This window comes from Pleurodeles waltl, chromosome 4_1 (assembly GCF_031143425.1).
Source record: "Pleurodeles waltl isolate 20211129_DDA chromosome 4_1, aPleWal1.hap1.20221129, whole genome shotgun sequence".
Taxonomy (NCBI): domain Eukaryota; kingdom Metazoa; phylum Chordata; class Amphibia; order Caudata; family Salamandridae; genus Pleurodeles; species Pleurodeles waltl.
The window spans coordinates 918,406,865-918,424,958 of record NC_090442.1 but is presented as its reverse complement, the minus strand read 5'-3'; the positions used below and the strand labels follow the sequence as shown (position 1 = coordinate 918,424,958).

Here is an 18,094-nt window from a genome sequence, read left to right as displayed (position 1 = left end):
TTTTGGTCGTTTTGCACTCCTTATACTTTGAAAGGCAGTATGTGACACTTCCTAGAGGGCCTGAAAATGGCAAAACCTGGGGCCAGATGTATCAAGCGTCTTTGCATTCGCAAAGGGTGCGAATGCCCGTTTGAGAATGCAAAAATGCCTTTCGGTATGTATGAAAGGCATTCGCTATGCAATTTTAAGGAATCGCTAAAATAGTGATTCCTTAAAAATGCGAGCCCTTTCAAAAATCGCAAATTGCGATTCCCTAAATAAAAAATCGCAAATAAGGAATCCTTATTTGCGATTTCTTAAGCACATGTATTAAGCTTTTCCTTAATGCGAATTGGGCATTAAGGAATCGCAATTACCACCAAGTACAACTTGGTGGTAACCATCTGCAAAATTTAAAAATGCATTTTTGATATTGACATGTAACGTACACATGACCCTTTGGCATTTGTGCGCCATACATGTCCTAAATTATAGTTTTGGGGTGCAGCAGAGGGGGCCTTAGGCCCCCAGCATCTGGGGTTTGCATTTCCCAAACTGCAAATTCCAGTTAGGAATTCGCAATTTGGGAAATGCAAAAAATTCAGGCCAATATGTGCGAATGGGGTCTGTATTGCAATCTGCGGTTCGCTAATAGCATTTGTGATTTTTAATAAATTGCTATTACCGAATCGCAAATATGATGCATACCATTTTGCGACTCAGAAATAGGGAGTTCTTAAAAATCGATATTACCGAATCGCAAAAGGGTTAGATGACTCATCTGGCCCCTACTGCTTACCATTTTAAATGTAGCTGGCTACAAATAAATACAGAGAAACACAAACATGCACACAAACGTGCACCCATACACATACACACTTAACAAATAAGGCCTACAGTAAAACAAAATTCAAGGAGGTGCAGTACAGACAAAAGGACCAACTTCTTCGTGGCTGTGTTACTTGCAACTATTTAAAAGGCATGCAAATTACTAACTGGGGGGAAAGAGCTAAGCAGAGCACAGCCTACCCCCAATGGCATCAATTTCATCGAAGAATATTAGACAGGCTTTCTTTGTTCTGGCCATTTCAAAAAGCTCCCGGACCATCCGTGCTCCCTGCGTGAAAAATTATGAAGAGAAAATCAACTGGGGTAGAAAAGTAATATACTGTACTTTAGAGATTGTATTAAATGGCTTCTTAGTGTACGGAGTTAGAAGAAATGCAATCTGATAGGAATTTCTACAGCAACACGACAACAAGGAAGATTTATTTTCACCCCGAAAAAAGTATTAATTTGCAGCCTACGACTGCAAAATAGTCCTGGAAGCAAACAAGGGACTGGTAATTATCGACTGCTGTGCAGCACCACATAAAACAGAAAAGAAATCTGAGGCAATTTAGCTGAACTGGGGTTGGCTTATTTCCAGAATTAGAAACAATATGACATTACCTCGCCAACATACTTTTGCACCAACTCTGAGCCAATTACTCTGATGAAGCAGGCATCTGTCCTGTTGGCTACAGCACGAGCACACAAAGTTTTTCCTGTACCTGGTGGACCAAACAGCAGAACGCCTTTTGGAGGCTCAATCCCAAGATTGACAAAGCGCTCAGGCTGCAAAGATACAATAAATATAATTAGACAATAAGCAACAACTCACATTTCAACAGATCTGCAGCTGTCCAACTATATCCTGCATATTACAGTTGTCACAAATGACGTGCCTCGAGACCAAGGACACTGGATCCAGTTTTAATGATCTACGCCCATGCAATTAACAGCACATTGCTAATAACACTGCTCAAACTCCACCTTGTGCTTTTAAGTTTTGCTGTCGAGCAACTCTTCCAAGCACCGGAAGATGTGATTCTCATTCAAAGAACATAGGAAGATGTCAAATTCTTTCCACGTACGAGGTTTTTCTTTAAAACAATAATGTATTTGGGAGTAAAGTATAAGGTGATTATGAATTAGGTAAAACATTGCTTAACTACAAGATTTTGGCAGCTCCAGGCTAGTCTAGATTCAACTGGTGTGCATCATCCCATGATCTAGCGGTTAGGTTTGCAAAAGTTTATAGTTAACTTGAATAAGGCATTTTGCGCAGGCACTGATCGCAGGTGGATTCAGTACAAATCATAACGAGGCCAATGAGAATAAGTAGTCCCACACAGAAGATAACATCTTCAAAGTCCGTTTCCCCAGCACTCTGTAATGTGTACAGTTATTGTGCAGTAATGTCACAGATTTGTTTCTTTAGTCCAGAAAGCACATACACTTCTGAATCCACAGCCGAAAATTAATCTAATGATATTGTCCACTATGTAGGGCATTCTTGGTTTCTGATCCATGTCATCATGAATCATGCTGCACCCACTTTTTGTCGACATCTAAAACATTTTATTCAAGTAATCCAAACGCTTTTCCTAGTCCAACCACTAAATGGAGGGCAGATGCAAAGCATGCCAATCTAGAACAGGTTAACACAGCAGACTACTGAAGATACTGTAGCTCCAATACTGGAGACCGCAAAACATTTTTCACTACCACTCAGTCCGTCCTTTATATGTTGGAAAGTAAACATTGTGGACTGAACATGTAACTTACATGAAGCAGAGGAGTTTCGACAACCTCCCTGAGTTTCTCTATCTGTTCTTTGCATCCCCCAACATCGCTGTAAGTGACATCAGGCTTCTCCTCCACCTTTGTGAAAACAAAAGACATATTTCATCAAATGCAAAACTGAACTAAAGCGTTCCTTTCACTGTTCTGACACAAGAAGAAGCTACAGGCACTTACCTGCATCATTGTGACGGTTGGGTCAATCTTCGGAGGAAGCGGTATGTGGATCTGATACTTATTTCTATCTACACTAAAATACAAAAGAAAACAAGGTAAGGAAATGGTTTTCCCTTAAGATGAAACTATTTTAGCGTACTGAAGCTCAGACTCAAAAGGTACAATTTCCAAATTAATACTTATTGTGGCCAAAAGGGATCCAGTATGAAAATCCTGGAGGAAATAAAAGCAATAGTTGCATTCCCTGAACAAGGCTATTAACTATTGAGAATGTGGGTAGCTGTAAGTCGTACGTTTTCAAAACAAACTTTTATTTATCAAATCTTTTTCAAAGACCAACTACCTCCCCAAGAATGCATTTTAGGGGGAACGTGGTACAGAGGCTCTTCTTTAGAATCCGTGAGAGTTGACATGGTGTACAGTAGACATGGCAAAGAAAGACGGGGAAGACAGTAAGATATCTTGGGAAGTGTTAAGCCTCAGATAAGTAACAATCAGGTTCTTCAGCCTGACAAGAGGCCTCTAGGCACCAAAGTTAAATGTGGCAGTACCAGTGAAGAACACGTTACTTACCCTTTAGTAATGCCTTATCTGGTAAAGACTATCTAGCTGCAGATTCCTTATCTTAGAATATTTCCTAGGATTCAGACTGGATCCAGAAACTTTGCTTCGGTAGGTGGTGGTGTTCGGCTCTGTGTGTGGTGGAAGGGACGTGCACAGTGCCTAGACAGGCGTCACCTCTGCGCGCTGACGTCAGTTTCATTTGTTTACTTTTCACACCAAAAGAACACTAATCACTGTTGCACTAAGTTAGGGCCCTTAAAAAAGGAACAACCGTTTACTATAAAACCTGTTTGCAGAGCGGGGAGGATTGGTGGTTTGGTAAGGAATCAACAGCTAGATAGTGTCTCTACTAGATAAGGCATTATTGAAGGTGAGTAACTTGTTCACCTGATCAAGACTTTAGCTACAGGTTCCTTATCTTAGAAAAGATACCCAAGCAGTACCTCCCCAGAGGTGGGGACTGTGGTACGGATTAAACTAATAAGTCCTGTAGGAGCGAACAGGGAAAATGACGATCACGCCGGACCGACTGTCCAGAGGGTACTGCTTTGTAAACATATGCAGGGAAGCCCACGTTGCTGCCCGACAGATATCCAGGACAGAAATTCCACAAGCTAACGCATTGGTCGCAGCCTTGGCTCTGATGGAATGAGCCTGTAAGCCTTCACTATGTTGCCTTTTGGTCAATGCGTAGCAGATCTTGATGCAAAGCACTATCGATCATGAGATGGTCCGTTTCTGCACCTCATTCCCTTTCTTTGCTCCGACGTACCCCATGAAGAGTAGATCGTCCACCCGGGCGTCTGTTGTGTAGTCAAGGTAGAATGACAATGCTCTTTCTGGGTCCAGTTGATGAAGTCTTTCCTCTTCTTTAGTGGGGTGAGGCAAAGCATGAATGGTAGGTAGAGTGTTGGATAGTCCTACATGAAAAAAAGGTTACCACTTTCATAAAAAAAAAAAATAAAAAAAATAATAATAATATGCTCTAGCCCAAAGGACCAGCCTGTCTGGGTACATGTTGACCTACGGATAATGTGCCAACAATGCCTGTAACTCACCTACTCGCAAGGGAGATGTTATTGCTACTAGTAAGGTCAGTTTTATGGTGAAAAGCAGTTGTGTAGTGCTCATAGGGAGCACACATCAAAAGTGTGAGATCTAGGTTGAGGTCCCATTGTGACATAACGAAAGGTGCAGGTGGGAACATATATTGAACACCTTTCAGAAACGTATGTACAATAGGGGATTTGAAAAGGGATGGTTGACCTGGCAACCACATAAATGCAGAGATGGGGGAAAAGAGATCTATTCAGCAAAGTCAAAGCAGAACTGTGCTAAGGTAAGAATATACAGAACTTGGGAAAGGGGTTCAGATAGACGGCCAACATGTTTATCTGTGCACCATGTCACGAACTAGCTCCAAAGACAGACGTATACCATCTTTATGGAAGAACACCTGCTGCTAAGATAACATTGCAGACTTCGGGCAGAAGGGTGAAAGCAGTCAACTGTCTCTGTTCAATCTCCATGTATGAAGGCTAGGTGTTTTCAGGTTCGGGTGCAGAACCCCGCCCTGCTGTGACAGAAGATCCTCCCGAAGAGGCAGCATGATCGGAGGACCAGTGTTTATGCTAAACAGCTCATGTTACCAGGCTCTCTGTGCCCAATCTGGAGCCAAAAGAATAACTTAGGCCCAGTCATTCCTGATCTTTTTGAGAACTCTGGGCAGGAGTAGTATTAGCAGAAAGTCGTACAGGAGGCCGGAAATCTGCTTGAGACGAAAAGCATCTCAGAGCGAGAGCAACCTTGGAAACTCCAGCGTGCAAAACTGCTGACATTGCGCTTTCTCTGCAGAGGCGAACTGATTTAACCAAGGGTCTCCCCACTCTTGGAAGAGATCTTTCGCCACCCAGATGGAAACGCCATTCATGATCTGCTGGAAGGAAGGCTGAGTTTGTCCACTCTGGCATTCAGAGAGCCCGCCAGGTGTTAACCTAGTATTCCAGCCAAGTCCAGAGGCGCAAAGCCTCTAGACAAAGGGTCCATGACCCCACACAGCCCTGTTTGTTGGAATACCACATGGCTGGTTGTTGTCTGTGAACACCTGTACCAGCCTTCCCCTGATCAAAGGAAGAAAGGTTTTCAATGCCAATCGGATCACTTGAATCGCCAACGGTTTGATGTGGAGCCCAAATTCTGCCAGAGACCAGAGTCCTCTGATCTCCACTTCCTCTTTCAGAAGGCCACCCCAGCACAAATTCATCTGTCACTACAATCAGTTATGGATGGGGAAGAAAGAGGGGTCTGTCACTGACCGAATCTCAGTTCGTTAGGCACCAGAGCAGGTCTTCTGCAGTTCCCTTCAAGATTTGGACCATGTTGGAGAGATTATCCTGATGCTGTACCCAATGGAACTTAAGGTCCCACTGCACAGCGTTCCTATGCCATATGTCACAAGCAGGATGCAGAAGGCCATGAGGTCCTGCAACCTCAGAGCCAGTTTCACGGAAATCCAGGACAGAGGCTGAAACATCAATATAATATCCTGAATATCCTGGACTCGCCAATCAGGAGGATAAGCCTGAAACAGCACCATGTCCAGAACAGCTCAGATGAAAGGGAGCGTCTAAGAGGGAGTCAGGTGTGCCTTTGGCACGTTGATAGTGACCCCAGCAAATGCAGAAGGTTCGCTGTAGTCTGGGGGTGGGAGATTACTGCCTGTGGCAAGCCTGCCTTCAACAGCCAATCGTCAAATTCGGAGATGACTGGAACACCCTAACCTCCGGAGGTGAGCGGCGACCAAAGGCCAAAGGGGAGCTCAGAAAACTAAAAGTGCTTTTGGCTGACTGTGAACCACTGGTAATGCCTGTGGGCAGGCAGGACAGCGATGTCAAAATATTGGTACTGAAAGTCCAGCTATATTATAGAGTCTTCTGGGTCCGGGGCAGGAAGGACTTGGCGAGCATCTTGAATGTCTCCCTTTTCAGGAGGAGATTTAGAAGGCACAGATCTAGAATGGAACGAAGGCCTCGCTCATTCTTGGGCACCAGAAAGTAGTGCGAATAGCAACCACACCCTACATCTGATGCTGCCACCTTCTCTGTAGCTCCATTGGCCAAGACAGCTAACACAGTTCCTGACTGTGAGAAAGTAGCCTCTTTCTAGCATGGTTACCCCCACTTTTGGCCTGTTTGTGAGTGTGTGTCAGTGTGTTTTTATTGTGTCACTGGGATCCTGCTAGCCAGGACCCCAGTGCTCATAGATAAAATCCTATATGACAGTGTGTTTTGCTTGTCTCATTGGGATCCTGCTAGCAGTGCTCATAGTTTGTGGCCTAATGTGTGTGTTGTCATTAGTGCTTACCTGTGTCACTGAGGCTCTGCTAACCAGAACCTCAGTCCTTATGCTCTCTCTTAAATTTGTCACTATAGGCTAGTGACTTCATTTACCAATTTCAATTGGCACACTGGGCCCCCCTATAAGTCCCTAGTATATGGTACCTAGGTACCCAGGGCATTGGGGTTCCAGGAGATCCTTATGGGCTGCAGCATTTCTTTTACCACCCGTAAAGAGCTCAGACAAACCCTTTCACAGGACTGCCATTGCAGCCTGCTTGAAATAGTGCACACACTATTTCACAGCCATTTTCACTGCACTTAAGTAACTTATAAGTCACCTTTATGTCTAACCTTCATTTAATGAAGACTACGTGCAAAGTTACTAAGTGTGAGGGCACCATTGCACTACCAAAGGTGCCCCCACATAGTTCAGGGCCAATTCCCGGGACTTTGTGAGTGCGGGGACGCCATTACACGCATGCACTACCTATAGGTCAATACCTATATGTAGTTCACAATGGTAACTCCGAATATGGCCATGTAAGTTGACTAAGATTATGGAATTGTCCCTCCCATTCCAAATCTAGTATTGGGGAGCCAATTCTATGCATCCTGGGGGCTCCACCATGGACCCCCAGTACTGCCAAACCAGCTCTCTGAGGCTTGCAATGCAGCTACAGCTGCTGCCACCTCACAGACAGGGTTCTGCCCTCCTGGGGTCTGAGCAGCGCAGTCCCAGGAAGGCAGAACAAAGCATTTCCTTTGGGAGCAGGGTGTTCACCCTCTCCATTTAGAAATAGATGTTACAGGCTGGGGAGGAGTAGCCTCCCCCAGCCTCTGGAAATGCTTTGAAGGGCACAGATAGTGCCCTGCATGCATAAGCCAGTCTACACTGGTTCAGGGACCCCCCCACCCCCCACAGTCCCAGCTCTGACGCGAAAGTGGACAAATGAAAGGGGAGTGACCACTCCCCTGTCCATCACCACCCCAGGGGTGGTGCCCAGAGCTCCTCCAGTGTGTCCCAGACTTCAGCCATCTCGTTTTCCAAGGTGTGGGGACACTCTGGAGGCCTCTAAGTGGCCAGTGCCAGCAGGTGACGTAGGAGACCCCTCCTGATAGGTCCATGCCTGATAAGGTAGCCAATCCCCTCTCAGGGCTATTTAGGGTCTCCCCTGTGGGTTCTTTTCAGATTCTACTTGCAAGTTTCCAGCAGGAATCCTCTGCAATTACTACTTCATCCTCTGGCCTCGGTTCAACGGCATACTGCTCCAGGAACTGCTGTAACAGCAACAAAGTATCCAGAAGGGCTAGTTTTCCTCTGCAACTTCAGCTCCAGCCAGCAACTGCGACAGTTTCCACGGTGTGCACACTCTGGGGACTCCCGGTCGTCAACCTGCACCAGAAGGACTGCAGAAATCTCCAGTGAAGTGGCGTAGTCACTTCCCTGCTCACGCAGGCACAGTCTAAGTCGACGACTGGTTCTCTTGGACTCCTCTCCTGGCGACAAGCGTGCTCCTTGGAACACAGAGGGTGGACCCCATCGACACAGACAGTCCTGAAGTCCTGAAGTCCTGCTGTCCCAATTAGGAGAAGGTAAGACCTTGCCTTCCCCGAGAACAACAGTACCCCTGTGCACATCATCTTCTTCACCTCCTGAGGCCTCTGTGGACTATTTGCAAAATTCCTATGTGCTCAGCCTGGCCCAGGTCCCCAGCACTCTATACTGCGACGCTCAACTCACTGAGTTGTTCTCCGGCGGCGTGGGACCTTCCTTTGTAGTGCTGCACCAACCGCATTTTGCACCTCCTTTAGCCCAGTGTCCTGGGACTCCCGTGGGTGCTATCTGGTGTCCTGAGGGTTCTATGAAGTGCTGAGAGCCCCCTCTTCCTCCTCACACAGCGTTGAGGCCCCCAGGTCTCTCATGGGTCCAGATACCGCAAATTTGATGCAAAACGCGACTTTGCTGGAACCAAGACTTGTTGGAGAATTCCAGTGCCAAAATTCACCTGCATCCAACTTCTCTTCGTGGGACATCCAGTGCATCACGCAGGAACACTTCCTTGGGTGCATTTCTGCATTCTTCATCCAACCAGGGACTCTTCTTTTGCACCCTCTTCTGGGTTGGCAGGGGCTCCTGTCCTTCCTGGAACTTCTTTCGACTTCTGGACTTGGTCTCCTTCCTTTGAAGGTCTTCAGGTCCAGGAAACCTCCATTTGTTATTTGCAGTCTTGCTTGGTTCTTGGAATAACTCTAATCACAACTCGTAGTGTGTCCTAAGGAAACTTGCAGTACTTTACTCCTGCTTTTCTGAGCTCTGGGGTGGGGTAATTGACTTACTGTTACTGTATTCTTACTCTCCCGGCGATTCTGCACACAGTACACTTGTCTAGGGGGGAATTTGTGATTTGCATTACACTTTCTTAGTATATGGTTTGTGTTGCCGCAGACCTATTTTCTCCCATTGCATTCTATAGCATTTCCTATTTTTTGCACTATCCTATATCTAATTACTTACCTTATTTTGGTGTCTAGTGTATATATTGTGTATAATACTTACCTCCAGAAGGAGTATTGCCTCTAAGATATTTTTGGTACGGTCACCCAAATAAACTACCTTTATTTTTGGTAACACTGAGTATTGTCTTTACTTGTGTATAAGTACTGTGTGACTATAAGTGGTATTGCAGGAGCTTTGCATGTCTCCTAGTTCATCCTAAGCGGCTCTGCTATAGCTACCTCTATCAGCCTAAGCTGCTAGAGCACTACTACATTTCACTAATAAGGGGTAACTGGCCCTGGTGTAAGTACCCATGGTACCGACTACATACCAGGCCAGCCTCCTACACTGAAGGAGCAAGGAGAAGTGATCCTCCGTCAGCTTGTTCTAAGTAGGTGGCATAGGTGGTCACAAAGGGGAGGGAGTAGCCCATCTGGACAAGATGCAAAACCCAATGGTTGGATGTCACTGACCTCTAATAGTACATGTGATGGCTTCCCCTCGCCGTCCCCCCCCCCCTAAACTAAAGGGGTTTAGAAGCAGAGGCAGAGGCTGCTGGGAGGTGGGTGGTGGTGGGAGGGGGGATGGTGAGGACTGTGTCGACTTCTGGCTACCTATCCCATGTTGTCTGTGTAAACCGCATACTTGGTCACAAAAGGATTTTGAAGCTTGCTGGCTGTGGTGAGTGGGAGTGTAGAGACATGGTTAAAAGTCCCAAACGTGGCCACGAAAGAGGCAGAAGGCAGACTGGGGTCAGCAAGGGGCCATGGAAAGGACCTGGCTGTAGCCCTGCTGTCTGTCCTTCAGGCGTTCCAGCGCTGAGTCCGCCTTTTCTCCAAACAGGCAGAAGCCATCAAAGGGCATGTCGATGAGCAAGACCTGGACAGCTCCCGAAAAGCCAGTATTTTTTTTAACCAGGCTACGGTCTATGGGCCACTGACGATGAAACCGTTCTGGTCAGCACGTATGTTGTGTCTAACCCACATCTGGTGATCTACTTGGCTGTTTCCATCCCATCAGCAATTGCTTGAGAGAGTATGGCTCGGGCCTCCTCTGAGACCATGGGCAGCACTTGCACAACTGAGTCCCATATTTTATGGGAGTATCAGCCTAAGAGGCACACAGGGTTTACCTAACGCAGTGCATGGTCGGCTGAAGAGAACATCCTCTTACTGAAGGTATCCAGCCTTCTGGATTCCCTATCTGGTGGAGTGGAAGAGAATGCTCTGCAGTTGATTTTTGAGGTAGAGGCCTGTTCCACCAAGCTCTCTGGGGTGGGGTGCTGTGTGAGAAAACTGGCGTCCCCTGGGGTGGCGTGATGGCAGCAAACAATTGTCCTATGATCTGGAGAGCCTGTGCAGGGCTTGAACCAGACTCCGAGTAAGACGCAGATAAGAAATTCATTAATTGGGAGTACTGGTTCGGCTGGAGTACCTATGTCAAGACGTTTGTCTTGACTGCCACTGAGGGTAGTGTAACTACCAGGACCCTCAGCTGTCCTCCGCAATACCACTTAGAATAAGGCACCCTCCTCCACAGCCAAGGTAGAGGGAGAGACCAGGCCAGTGTCTGTGGAGATGACAAGTCCACTGGTATCTGCCAGATCCTCATACCAGTCACTTCCGGGATCTTATAATGCATGGTATCTATAAGGGTCTACTGATCCCTCCCAATCACCACCCAATCCAGGCCCGTCATAAGAATAAGGCACTTGTTCTGATATGTGGATTCTGCCCTCAGTCAGCACCGGAGCTGTTATTGAACGACTCCCATTAAGCTCCATATCTGAGTAGGGTATGATGATGGGGGCAGCATCACCACTGGGCGCCGGTGGCACCGGGGGACATCGGTAAGACGTCAGGGAAGGGCAAGGTCGTTCAATCAGTGCTGCTCCGGATCCTTCAATGGATCCTCGTGACCTGGCTGATGACCAGGGCAAACCTGTCACCAGAAGAGCAGCAGGGACCCCTCCCTGGCCCGTGGGCACTCCAAAGAGGTAGCGCCACACTAAAATGAGGTACAATTATTTAAGCTGGGTCGGGGTCACTCCGGCTCCTGGAAATTCAGGACGGTGCAGAAACAACCCAGGTGGAGCCTCCACCACACTGCTAGGTCTTGATTGGAGGTGTCCCCACGACTCAACCAAAAACTTGCGTAATGAGGTCAAAGACCTCTTCAACATCTTTGTCTTCTTGTGGGACTTCTCAGACAGCTTGAAGTGAGACGGCGATCGCCGGGTACCATTTCGCAAACGATCTCAGGATCTTCCGGGTGACTGGGAGCTGGAATGTCACAGAGTCGACTGATGCTAGGTGGCGAGGTGCGCTGCCTCACTGCCTTTGGATGCATACCGCGGCAGTCCTCGCAGGTCTTGGCATTGTGGTCTCGCTCAAAACACCAGAGACAAACCAAATGCAGATCAGTCATCGACATCTGTCAGTGACGGACACAGAATGGTTTTAAAACCTGCCATTTGGTGGACATCCTTCACACCAGTAGACAAAGTCTAAAATAATCTTCGACAAAAGGTTGGAAGAGGTCAGTCAAAAAGTGACCAGGGGTAGTTCTTCTCCAGATCTGCGATCACTGGCGTAGAAAAAAAAAAAAAGAACTGATGTCAGTGTGCTGGGGTGGCACCTTTATGGGCACCACGCATGTCACTTTCATTGCAGACGTCGCCCCGCAGAGCTAAGCGATGCCACCTACTAGCTTGCAGGGGTACTGCTTTCTAAAATCTCTGGATCAAATCTAATGCCTGGGGAATATTCTAAGGTAAGCTATTTGTGGCCAGAAGTCTCTATCGGATGTGGATGCCAAGTTCACAAATCACTTCCCTTTCATCAAACATACATAAATCCAGACTGAGCAAGGATAGCTGCTCCTTTACAATGCAAAATAGTGCTTCAGCCTGTCAACATTTTTGAGTAAGGGCAAGTACGTTTTCCTGGTGCTAGAGCTCTGCAAACGATTCACAGAGTCTGACTGCGATTCCAATAATGCCAAAAATGACCTACTATTCTCTATGCACCACAAGGTATCTCGCGCACGTCTGGCCTTCATTCAACACTGACCTCTCATATTTTAAATGTTGGCATTTATTTAAACATAGAAGTAAATAATTAGGAATGCATAACAGCAAGTATTGTGATAGAATAACAATGTAAGTACCCAGATAGTTACATAAACATTTGCCACCAATTGCTAGAGAGAGGCCAGGTATCCCAAAGCTCAAGTTACAAACCTTTAGATAGAAAACAGGCAAAGAGAGCATCATTCAAAGCAGAAGCTCCAGTTTACAACTGCATTATTCACGGCAGCAGAATGCCTCCATGATAAAGGAGAGACTTATTCAAGATACCACCGATTTTTGCCAAACCGCTAAGATGCAATTCAGTGTAGCATAGCTAGGAGTCAACTGCATGCGGACATCTTCGGCTGTTGTTTATTCCAGTATGTCACTAATCCAGTCTTTACATTTTTAGCACAAATCCTCTACAATCCAATTCTTACCCAACTCGCATTCCTTCTTCAATGTCTGTGGGAGCTACTTGATCACTGAGATCCACTACAAACTTGGCAAACTGTTTGACATTGATGATATACTTTGGATCTTCTGAGTCGGCATTGATTATCTTTGTACATCTAAAAGAAGAAAAAAAAAAGTTAAACAAGTAAATTAGAATGTAGCCGAATATTATCTTTTCACATTGTTAATGTAAAAGCAATTTAATAGTCAAATAAAAGAAGAGACGTCTCGGGCAGGGCGGGGGACAGAGGGGAGCTGTCCAGGCTGCATGGAGCTGGAGGGACAGAGGCATCAGGAGATTAGAGGCAGATAAAAGATTGAAGTTGCAAATCCATTATCCCTCTAGATGCTTATCAGTTATCCACAGTGCTGCTGATAAGGGAAAGCAAACTAGAAATGTGGATAGAGGAAAAGCTGTCAATAGGTTAAAAAACAACTAGGAGATGGAGAATATCAGACGTTGTTCTAAAGAAAAGGATTCCAAACTAACAGCCAATGTCTTTTGGGAATTGCAGTTGGATATAAAGGGAATGTGGCAGGAATTTCAGCAAGCTCCAGACTTAAGGGGTCTGAACATGAGTAGGGTGTACAAAAACTAAGGATTTTAAGGTATTTGTAAACACAGTGCGACCAACCAAAGTCTATGCCAGGAGGATAGGGTAGTGGAACACCAAGTTTCCTCTATATTTGTATTACTTTATTTACGGTAGTTTGATCAACAATGAACATTACAGACAAAAAAAGAAGCAGATTCAAAAGCAATGACAACGCACATAATGGATAATGTCCTCCCTTACTCTGGCAAATGAGCCAATGGATATGGGTTTCAGCCACTATTTAAGACAGTCTGACCATGAGGGCATTCACGGACCTCTGACCGCGAGTCAGCACTCATTTCTCACACACATTCCATGGGGGATTCATCCCACTTTCCTACAGGTGTGTCACAGGAGCCAACCACCAGCCAAAATCGTTGTGGTTTGTAGGAAGATGTGGAGACCAAACACATTTGGGTCGGCTGGTAGGAGGTAGCATGGAATAATAGAGGTTCAACTGCTCATCACGGCAGATCAGATTTACTAATCAGCCTTTGATTGTGGGTGAGCCCCCATACACATGCCTTCCTCCTCTTAGCTAACAAGAAGGCCACAGATGCAAGACGATGCATACCCACAGAGAAGAGGCAGTGTACCCCACGAGCCCAGTCAATGGTTAAGGAGGTATATCTAGGTCCAACATAGAGGACATATGCTTGGATATTTCCATCCAGTATGCCTGTGTAGTGGGACAGAGCCAAGCAGGGAGTATAAAGTTATTATGCAGATCATGACAGCTCACACAGGTGGAATCCTAAACCAACCCTCTCCTATGCAAAGGCGCATGTGTGCTATAAAAAGGATGCAAAAATTTGAAGTGAAGTAAAGGTACCCTATTGTTGAAGGAGGTTGCTCCTGTTTGAGCACAACAGTAAAGTTTGGATAATATGTTCCCATTATTCCTTCACGCAGGGTGTCACCATAATCTTTTACAAACTATGCTTTTAACAACTAAGTAATGTCCTGAAAGTTAAGTAGCTTCTTGAAAAAAAGTGAAAGGGACTTATCTAGGAGTAGTGTAAAGCACTTGCAATACCACAGCAGTTACGCAGCAGCTTATCACTCCTCAAAGGAGCCACAGAGTGTTGCAAAAATAAAGGTACTTTATTATCATAACACTGAACTAGATTACTTATAGGCAGTCCCCCGAATGGAGGTAAGCACACACACACACACACATACACACACACACACACACACACTCTGATTAATAGGAATTAGCATATAGAAACAACAAGCAATGGCAAAAAGTAGTGAAAAATAGTTAAGTCCCTACTTTGGGGGTGGGGGGAGCATATACTAAAATAGTGGAATGTGAAGTGAAGGCCCCCACCCAAAAATATGGAGTGGTTAGAAGGGAGTTGTAAGAACGTGGACACCCAAAGGTGAGTAACTAGGTGACCCCCAGTGGCCAGGACAGCAGAGGCAAGTACCTGCTCTTCCTAAGAACTAACAAGGGTCGCCGGGTCGCAGTTGGTCAGTGGACAGGAGGACGACCAACAAGCCTTGGCAAATGCAAGTTGAAGCAAAAAAAGAGTTGCAGAGTAGAAGAGGACCAGCAAGGTCCAGGGGACTTGACCCTTTGAGGGGAGTCCAGGCTGACCCTCGGCAGTCGGGAGAGCCAGCAGAAGCAGTTGCAGCCCCGACAGCCAACCCACTGGCAGCAGGCACAGCAAGTTGCAGTGAGGCCCAGTCAGCACACTTGGAGGAGTCCCACATCGCTGGAGCAGCAAAGGAGAGACCGTCCTTGCAAGGATGAAGTGCTGGAGGCCAGGGCTACCTGAAGATCCCTTGGAGCAGGAGTCAACAAGACTTGGCTGCTCCAAGAGTCGCAGTGCACAGAGGTACTGTCCTGCAAGGAGAGGCAAGGGCTCACTGTCTCCCAAGTTGAACAGCATGTAGAGAGGACTAAGGGGACCACTCATACTCACCTCCTCTGTTGGAGATTCTTCCAGGAGCCAGATGACAGAAGATACCAGCAGCCGGCTGTCGTCGTTTTAGTTGCCTGCGGATGCAGTGGAGTGACTCCTTCACTCCAAGGGAGATTCCTTTTTGTTTCGTTGGTGCAGCAGAAGTCTTGCCGACCCCAGAGGATGCACAGTCATGGAAATGTTGCAATTGCTGGAAGAAGCCAGAGAAACAATGCTGCAAGACGAAGGCCTTTCAGGAGTTGCAGTCTTGTTTGGTTTCTAAAGAGTCCACCAGCGGTTCCGGTGGCCAGGAGCAGAAGAGGTTGTTGCAGAGGAGTCCTAGTGGAGTCTTGCACGCCAAATCTAGAGACCCAACCGGAAGGGAGTCCCTAAATAGCCCCAACAGGGAGATTGGTCACTCTGCAGGGAGACCACCTATCAGACGGCGTCACTGACATTAGTCATCCGTCCTGACAAACTAGATGCTCCCAGGGGCCTCTGAACATCTTATATTCAAGATGGCATAATCGAGTGGCCACCTGGAGGAGCTTTAGGCACCATCCCTGGTCACTCCTCTTTCTTTTGTGTGCTTTTGCACCAGAGCAGGGACAGAGGTCCCTAGACTGGTGCACACCAGATTATATACAAGGAGGGCACCAAATGTGCCCTTCAAAGCAAGCCGGTGGCATGGGGAAGCTTCCCCTCCCAAGCCACGTAACACCTATTTCCAAAGGAGAGTGTTGCCTCCCTCTGCCACAGGAAATCCTTTGTTCTGCCTTCCCCTGGCTTGAGCTGGTCAAGCAGCAGGAGGGCAGAAACCTGTCTAAGAGACTGCAGCAGCGTGGGCTGCCTACAAACCCTGGATGACTGGAAGGAGCAATACTGGGGTGTCCTCAGAGTGCATGGAATCATGCCACCAATACTGGCATTAGTATAGGGGTATGATTTCGACATGTGTGATACCAACCATGCCTAGGTTCGGGGTTACCGTTATGTAGTTGGACCATATGGAGTTGTGGCCAGTGCATGGGTAAAATGTCTTCCCCGCACTTACGAAGTCCAGGGCATTGGAACTAGAGTTCGTAGGAGCCCCTCTGCTCATGCAGGGGTGCCCTCACACATAGGAACTTGCACCCTGCCCTCTGGGCTAGGAGGGCCTCCCTTAGGGGTGACTTACACTGAGCGGGTACAGTGACCAGTAGTGAATAAGTGCATGCACCTTTTCACCCAGGCTGGAACACATTTTACATGGTCTCCTATGGGTGGCATTATACATGCTGCAGACGATGGGAGACCTCTGGTGTACCAATGCCCTGGGTAGCATATACTACATACTTATATGGGTACACCAGTATGCCAATTGTGGGGTGTAAAGGGTGCAAAAGTAACAAATTTAGAGGAGAGAGAGAGCACAATCACTGGGGTCCTGGTTAGCAGGATCCCTGTGAAAAAAGTCTTAGCATGCTGATAGCAGGCACAAAGTGGGGGTAACCATGCCAAAAAGAGGGTACTTTCTTACACCAGGACAAAGATAATATAGTAGAGACATTAACAATTGGTCATTTTCACTCATATGTGAATCCAATGAGTGGCATGATGCTGGAGTGTGGGTTGTATCCATCACTAGAATCTTTTTTTATGATAGGGTTAGACCTCTGCGCAGACATGAAGATGTGGGGCTTATTTTTATAGATGATCTTGAGCTGAACTTGATACAGTATAGCATACTTGATTCCCGCCTGGCACAATTTCTATTTTAACGGCAAGTACTCACATGAAGCCTTTCGTACTGACATTGTAAAATCTGGGTAAAGTGATACTGAGAATCCCTTGTCAGGAATAGTTGCTCTCGTGCCAGACACAGTACTATAGCCCAATCTCTAAAGTTCAGCAGCTGGGATATAATGGGGAAGTGGGCAGCAATGGGAGGTGGTCTGGGCCCCTGGGAAGGGTGCGCTTGTTCAATAGCAAACAGAAGTGAGAACCCAAAAGAGTGCAATAAGGAGTATTTTTAAAGTAGATCATGAGATCGCCTACAAAGGTCGATACCAGGATACAAGATACCAATCTAACATAAATTGCTGCAGCGAGATCGAGGCCCTAGGTCCTAATTTTTTGCCCTGATCACATTGAGGACTGTTAAGAAGCTTCTCCCGCCTGTGGAATGAGTCATCCTCGATTGCTGAGATACTCGTTTCCACTGCTGTGAACGTCCATCTTGCTTTTCCAAGGTGTGTTTAACCTGGCTCACCCTATCTGTTATTAAGTCCAGTTTGGTATCAATAGAAAGCAGACTCTTTTGCATGGTGAACAGAAGAGTCTTAAAGCCCCAAAACTTTATTGGCCCCACTCCCGACTGTGCTGCTTTGCTCTATGACTGAGACAACTGTCTGAAGGCCCATCTGGCATCAAAGGCAATTTTGGACTGCTTAAATTCATGCTTCTCCATATCTGGTTTGGAGTCACTCTCCGTGCTGCACCCTCCCCCAGTGTAGTGCTGGAGCCTCTATGGACGTGAAAGAAGGGCCACGATTAGCAGTTACCAGGATGTATAATGTGCTGCAGACTATGCCATCTAGGTGAGGGGGAGTCTCGCAATTAGGCTGTGCCCCGTTTTATGTATCCCACATGGGTTGGTCCAGCCTCGCGCCAGACGTTCTGTCCAAGCACAGTGGAATCTAGGTGGAGGGTCGCAGAAGTGACAAACAGGGCATGGGAATACGCAGACCGGAGCACCACACATCACCAATGGGACTGAGGTATAACTATAGGTATTCGTCAGTGATGCAAAGTCACTCTTGATGTTCCCCCCTGCAAATGAGTGCCTGACTTGCCAAGGACGTAAAAAAAAGCCAGCAGCCATCACAGTGTAAAGTGTGTAG

General features: G+C 46.7%; 1 protein-coding gene across 2 annotated transcripts in view; it reads right to left on the bottom strand.

The window, feature by feature from the left end:
• Positions 1–18,094, bottom strand: part of PSMC2 (proteasome 26S subunit, ATPase 2) — a 117,783-nt gene that overhangs the window by 7,492 nt on the left and 92,197 nt on the right. For both annotated transcript variants that reach the window (XM_069229691.1, XM_069229690.1), the window contains exons 5-9: positions 12,691–12,822; positions 2,782–2,854; positions 2,590–2,685; positions 1,432–1,596; positions 1,009–1,096 (exon numbers count right to left, since the gene is read on the bottom strand). In XM_069229691.1, coding sequence (XP_069085792.1) covers positions 1,009–1,096; positions 1,432–1,596; positions 2,590–2,685; positions 2,782–2,854; positions 12,691–12,822 — 554 coding nt within the window. The remainder of the gene's footprint in view (positions 1–1,008; positions 1,097–1,431; positions 1,597–2,589; positions 2,686–2,781; positions 2,855–12,690; positions 12,823–18,094) is intronic.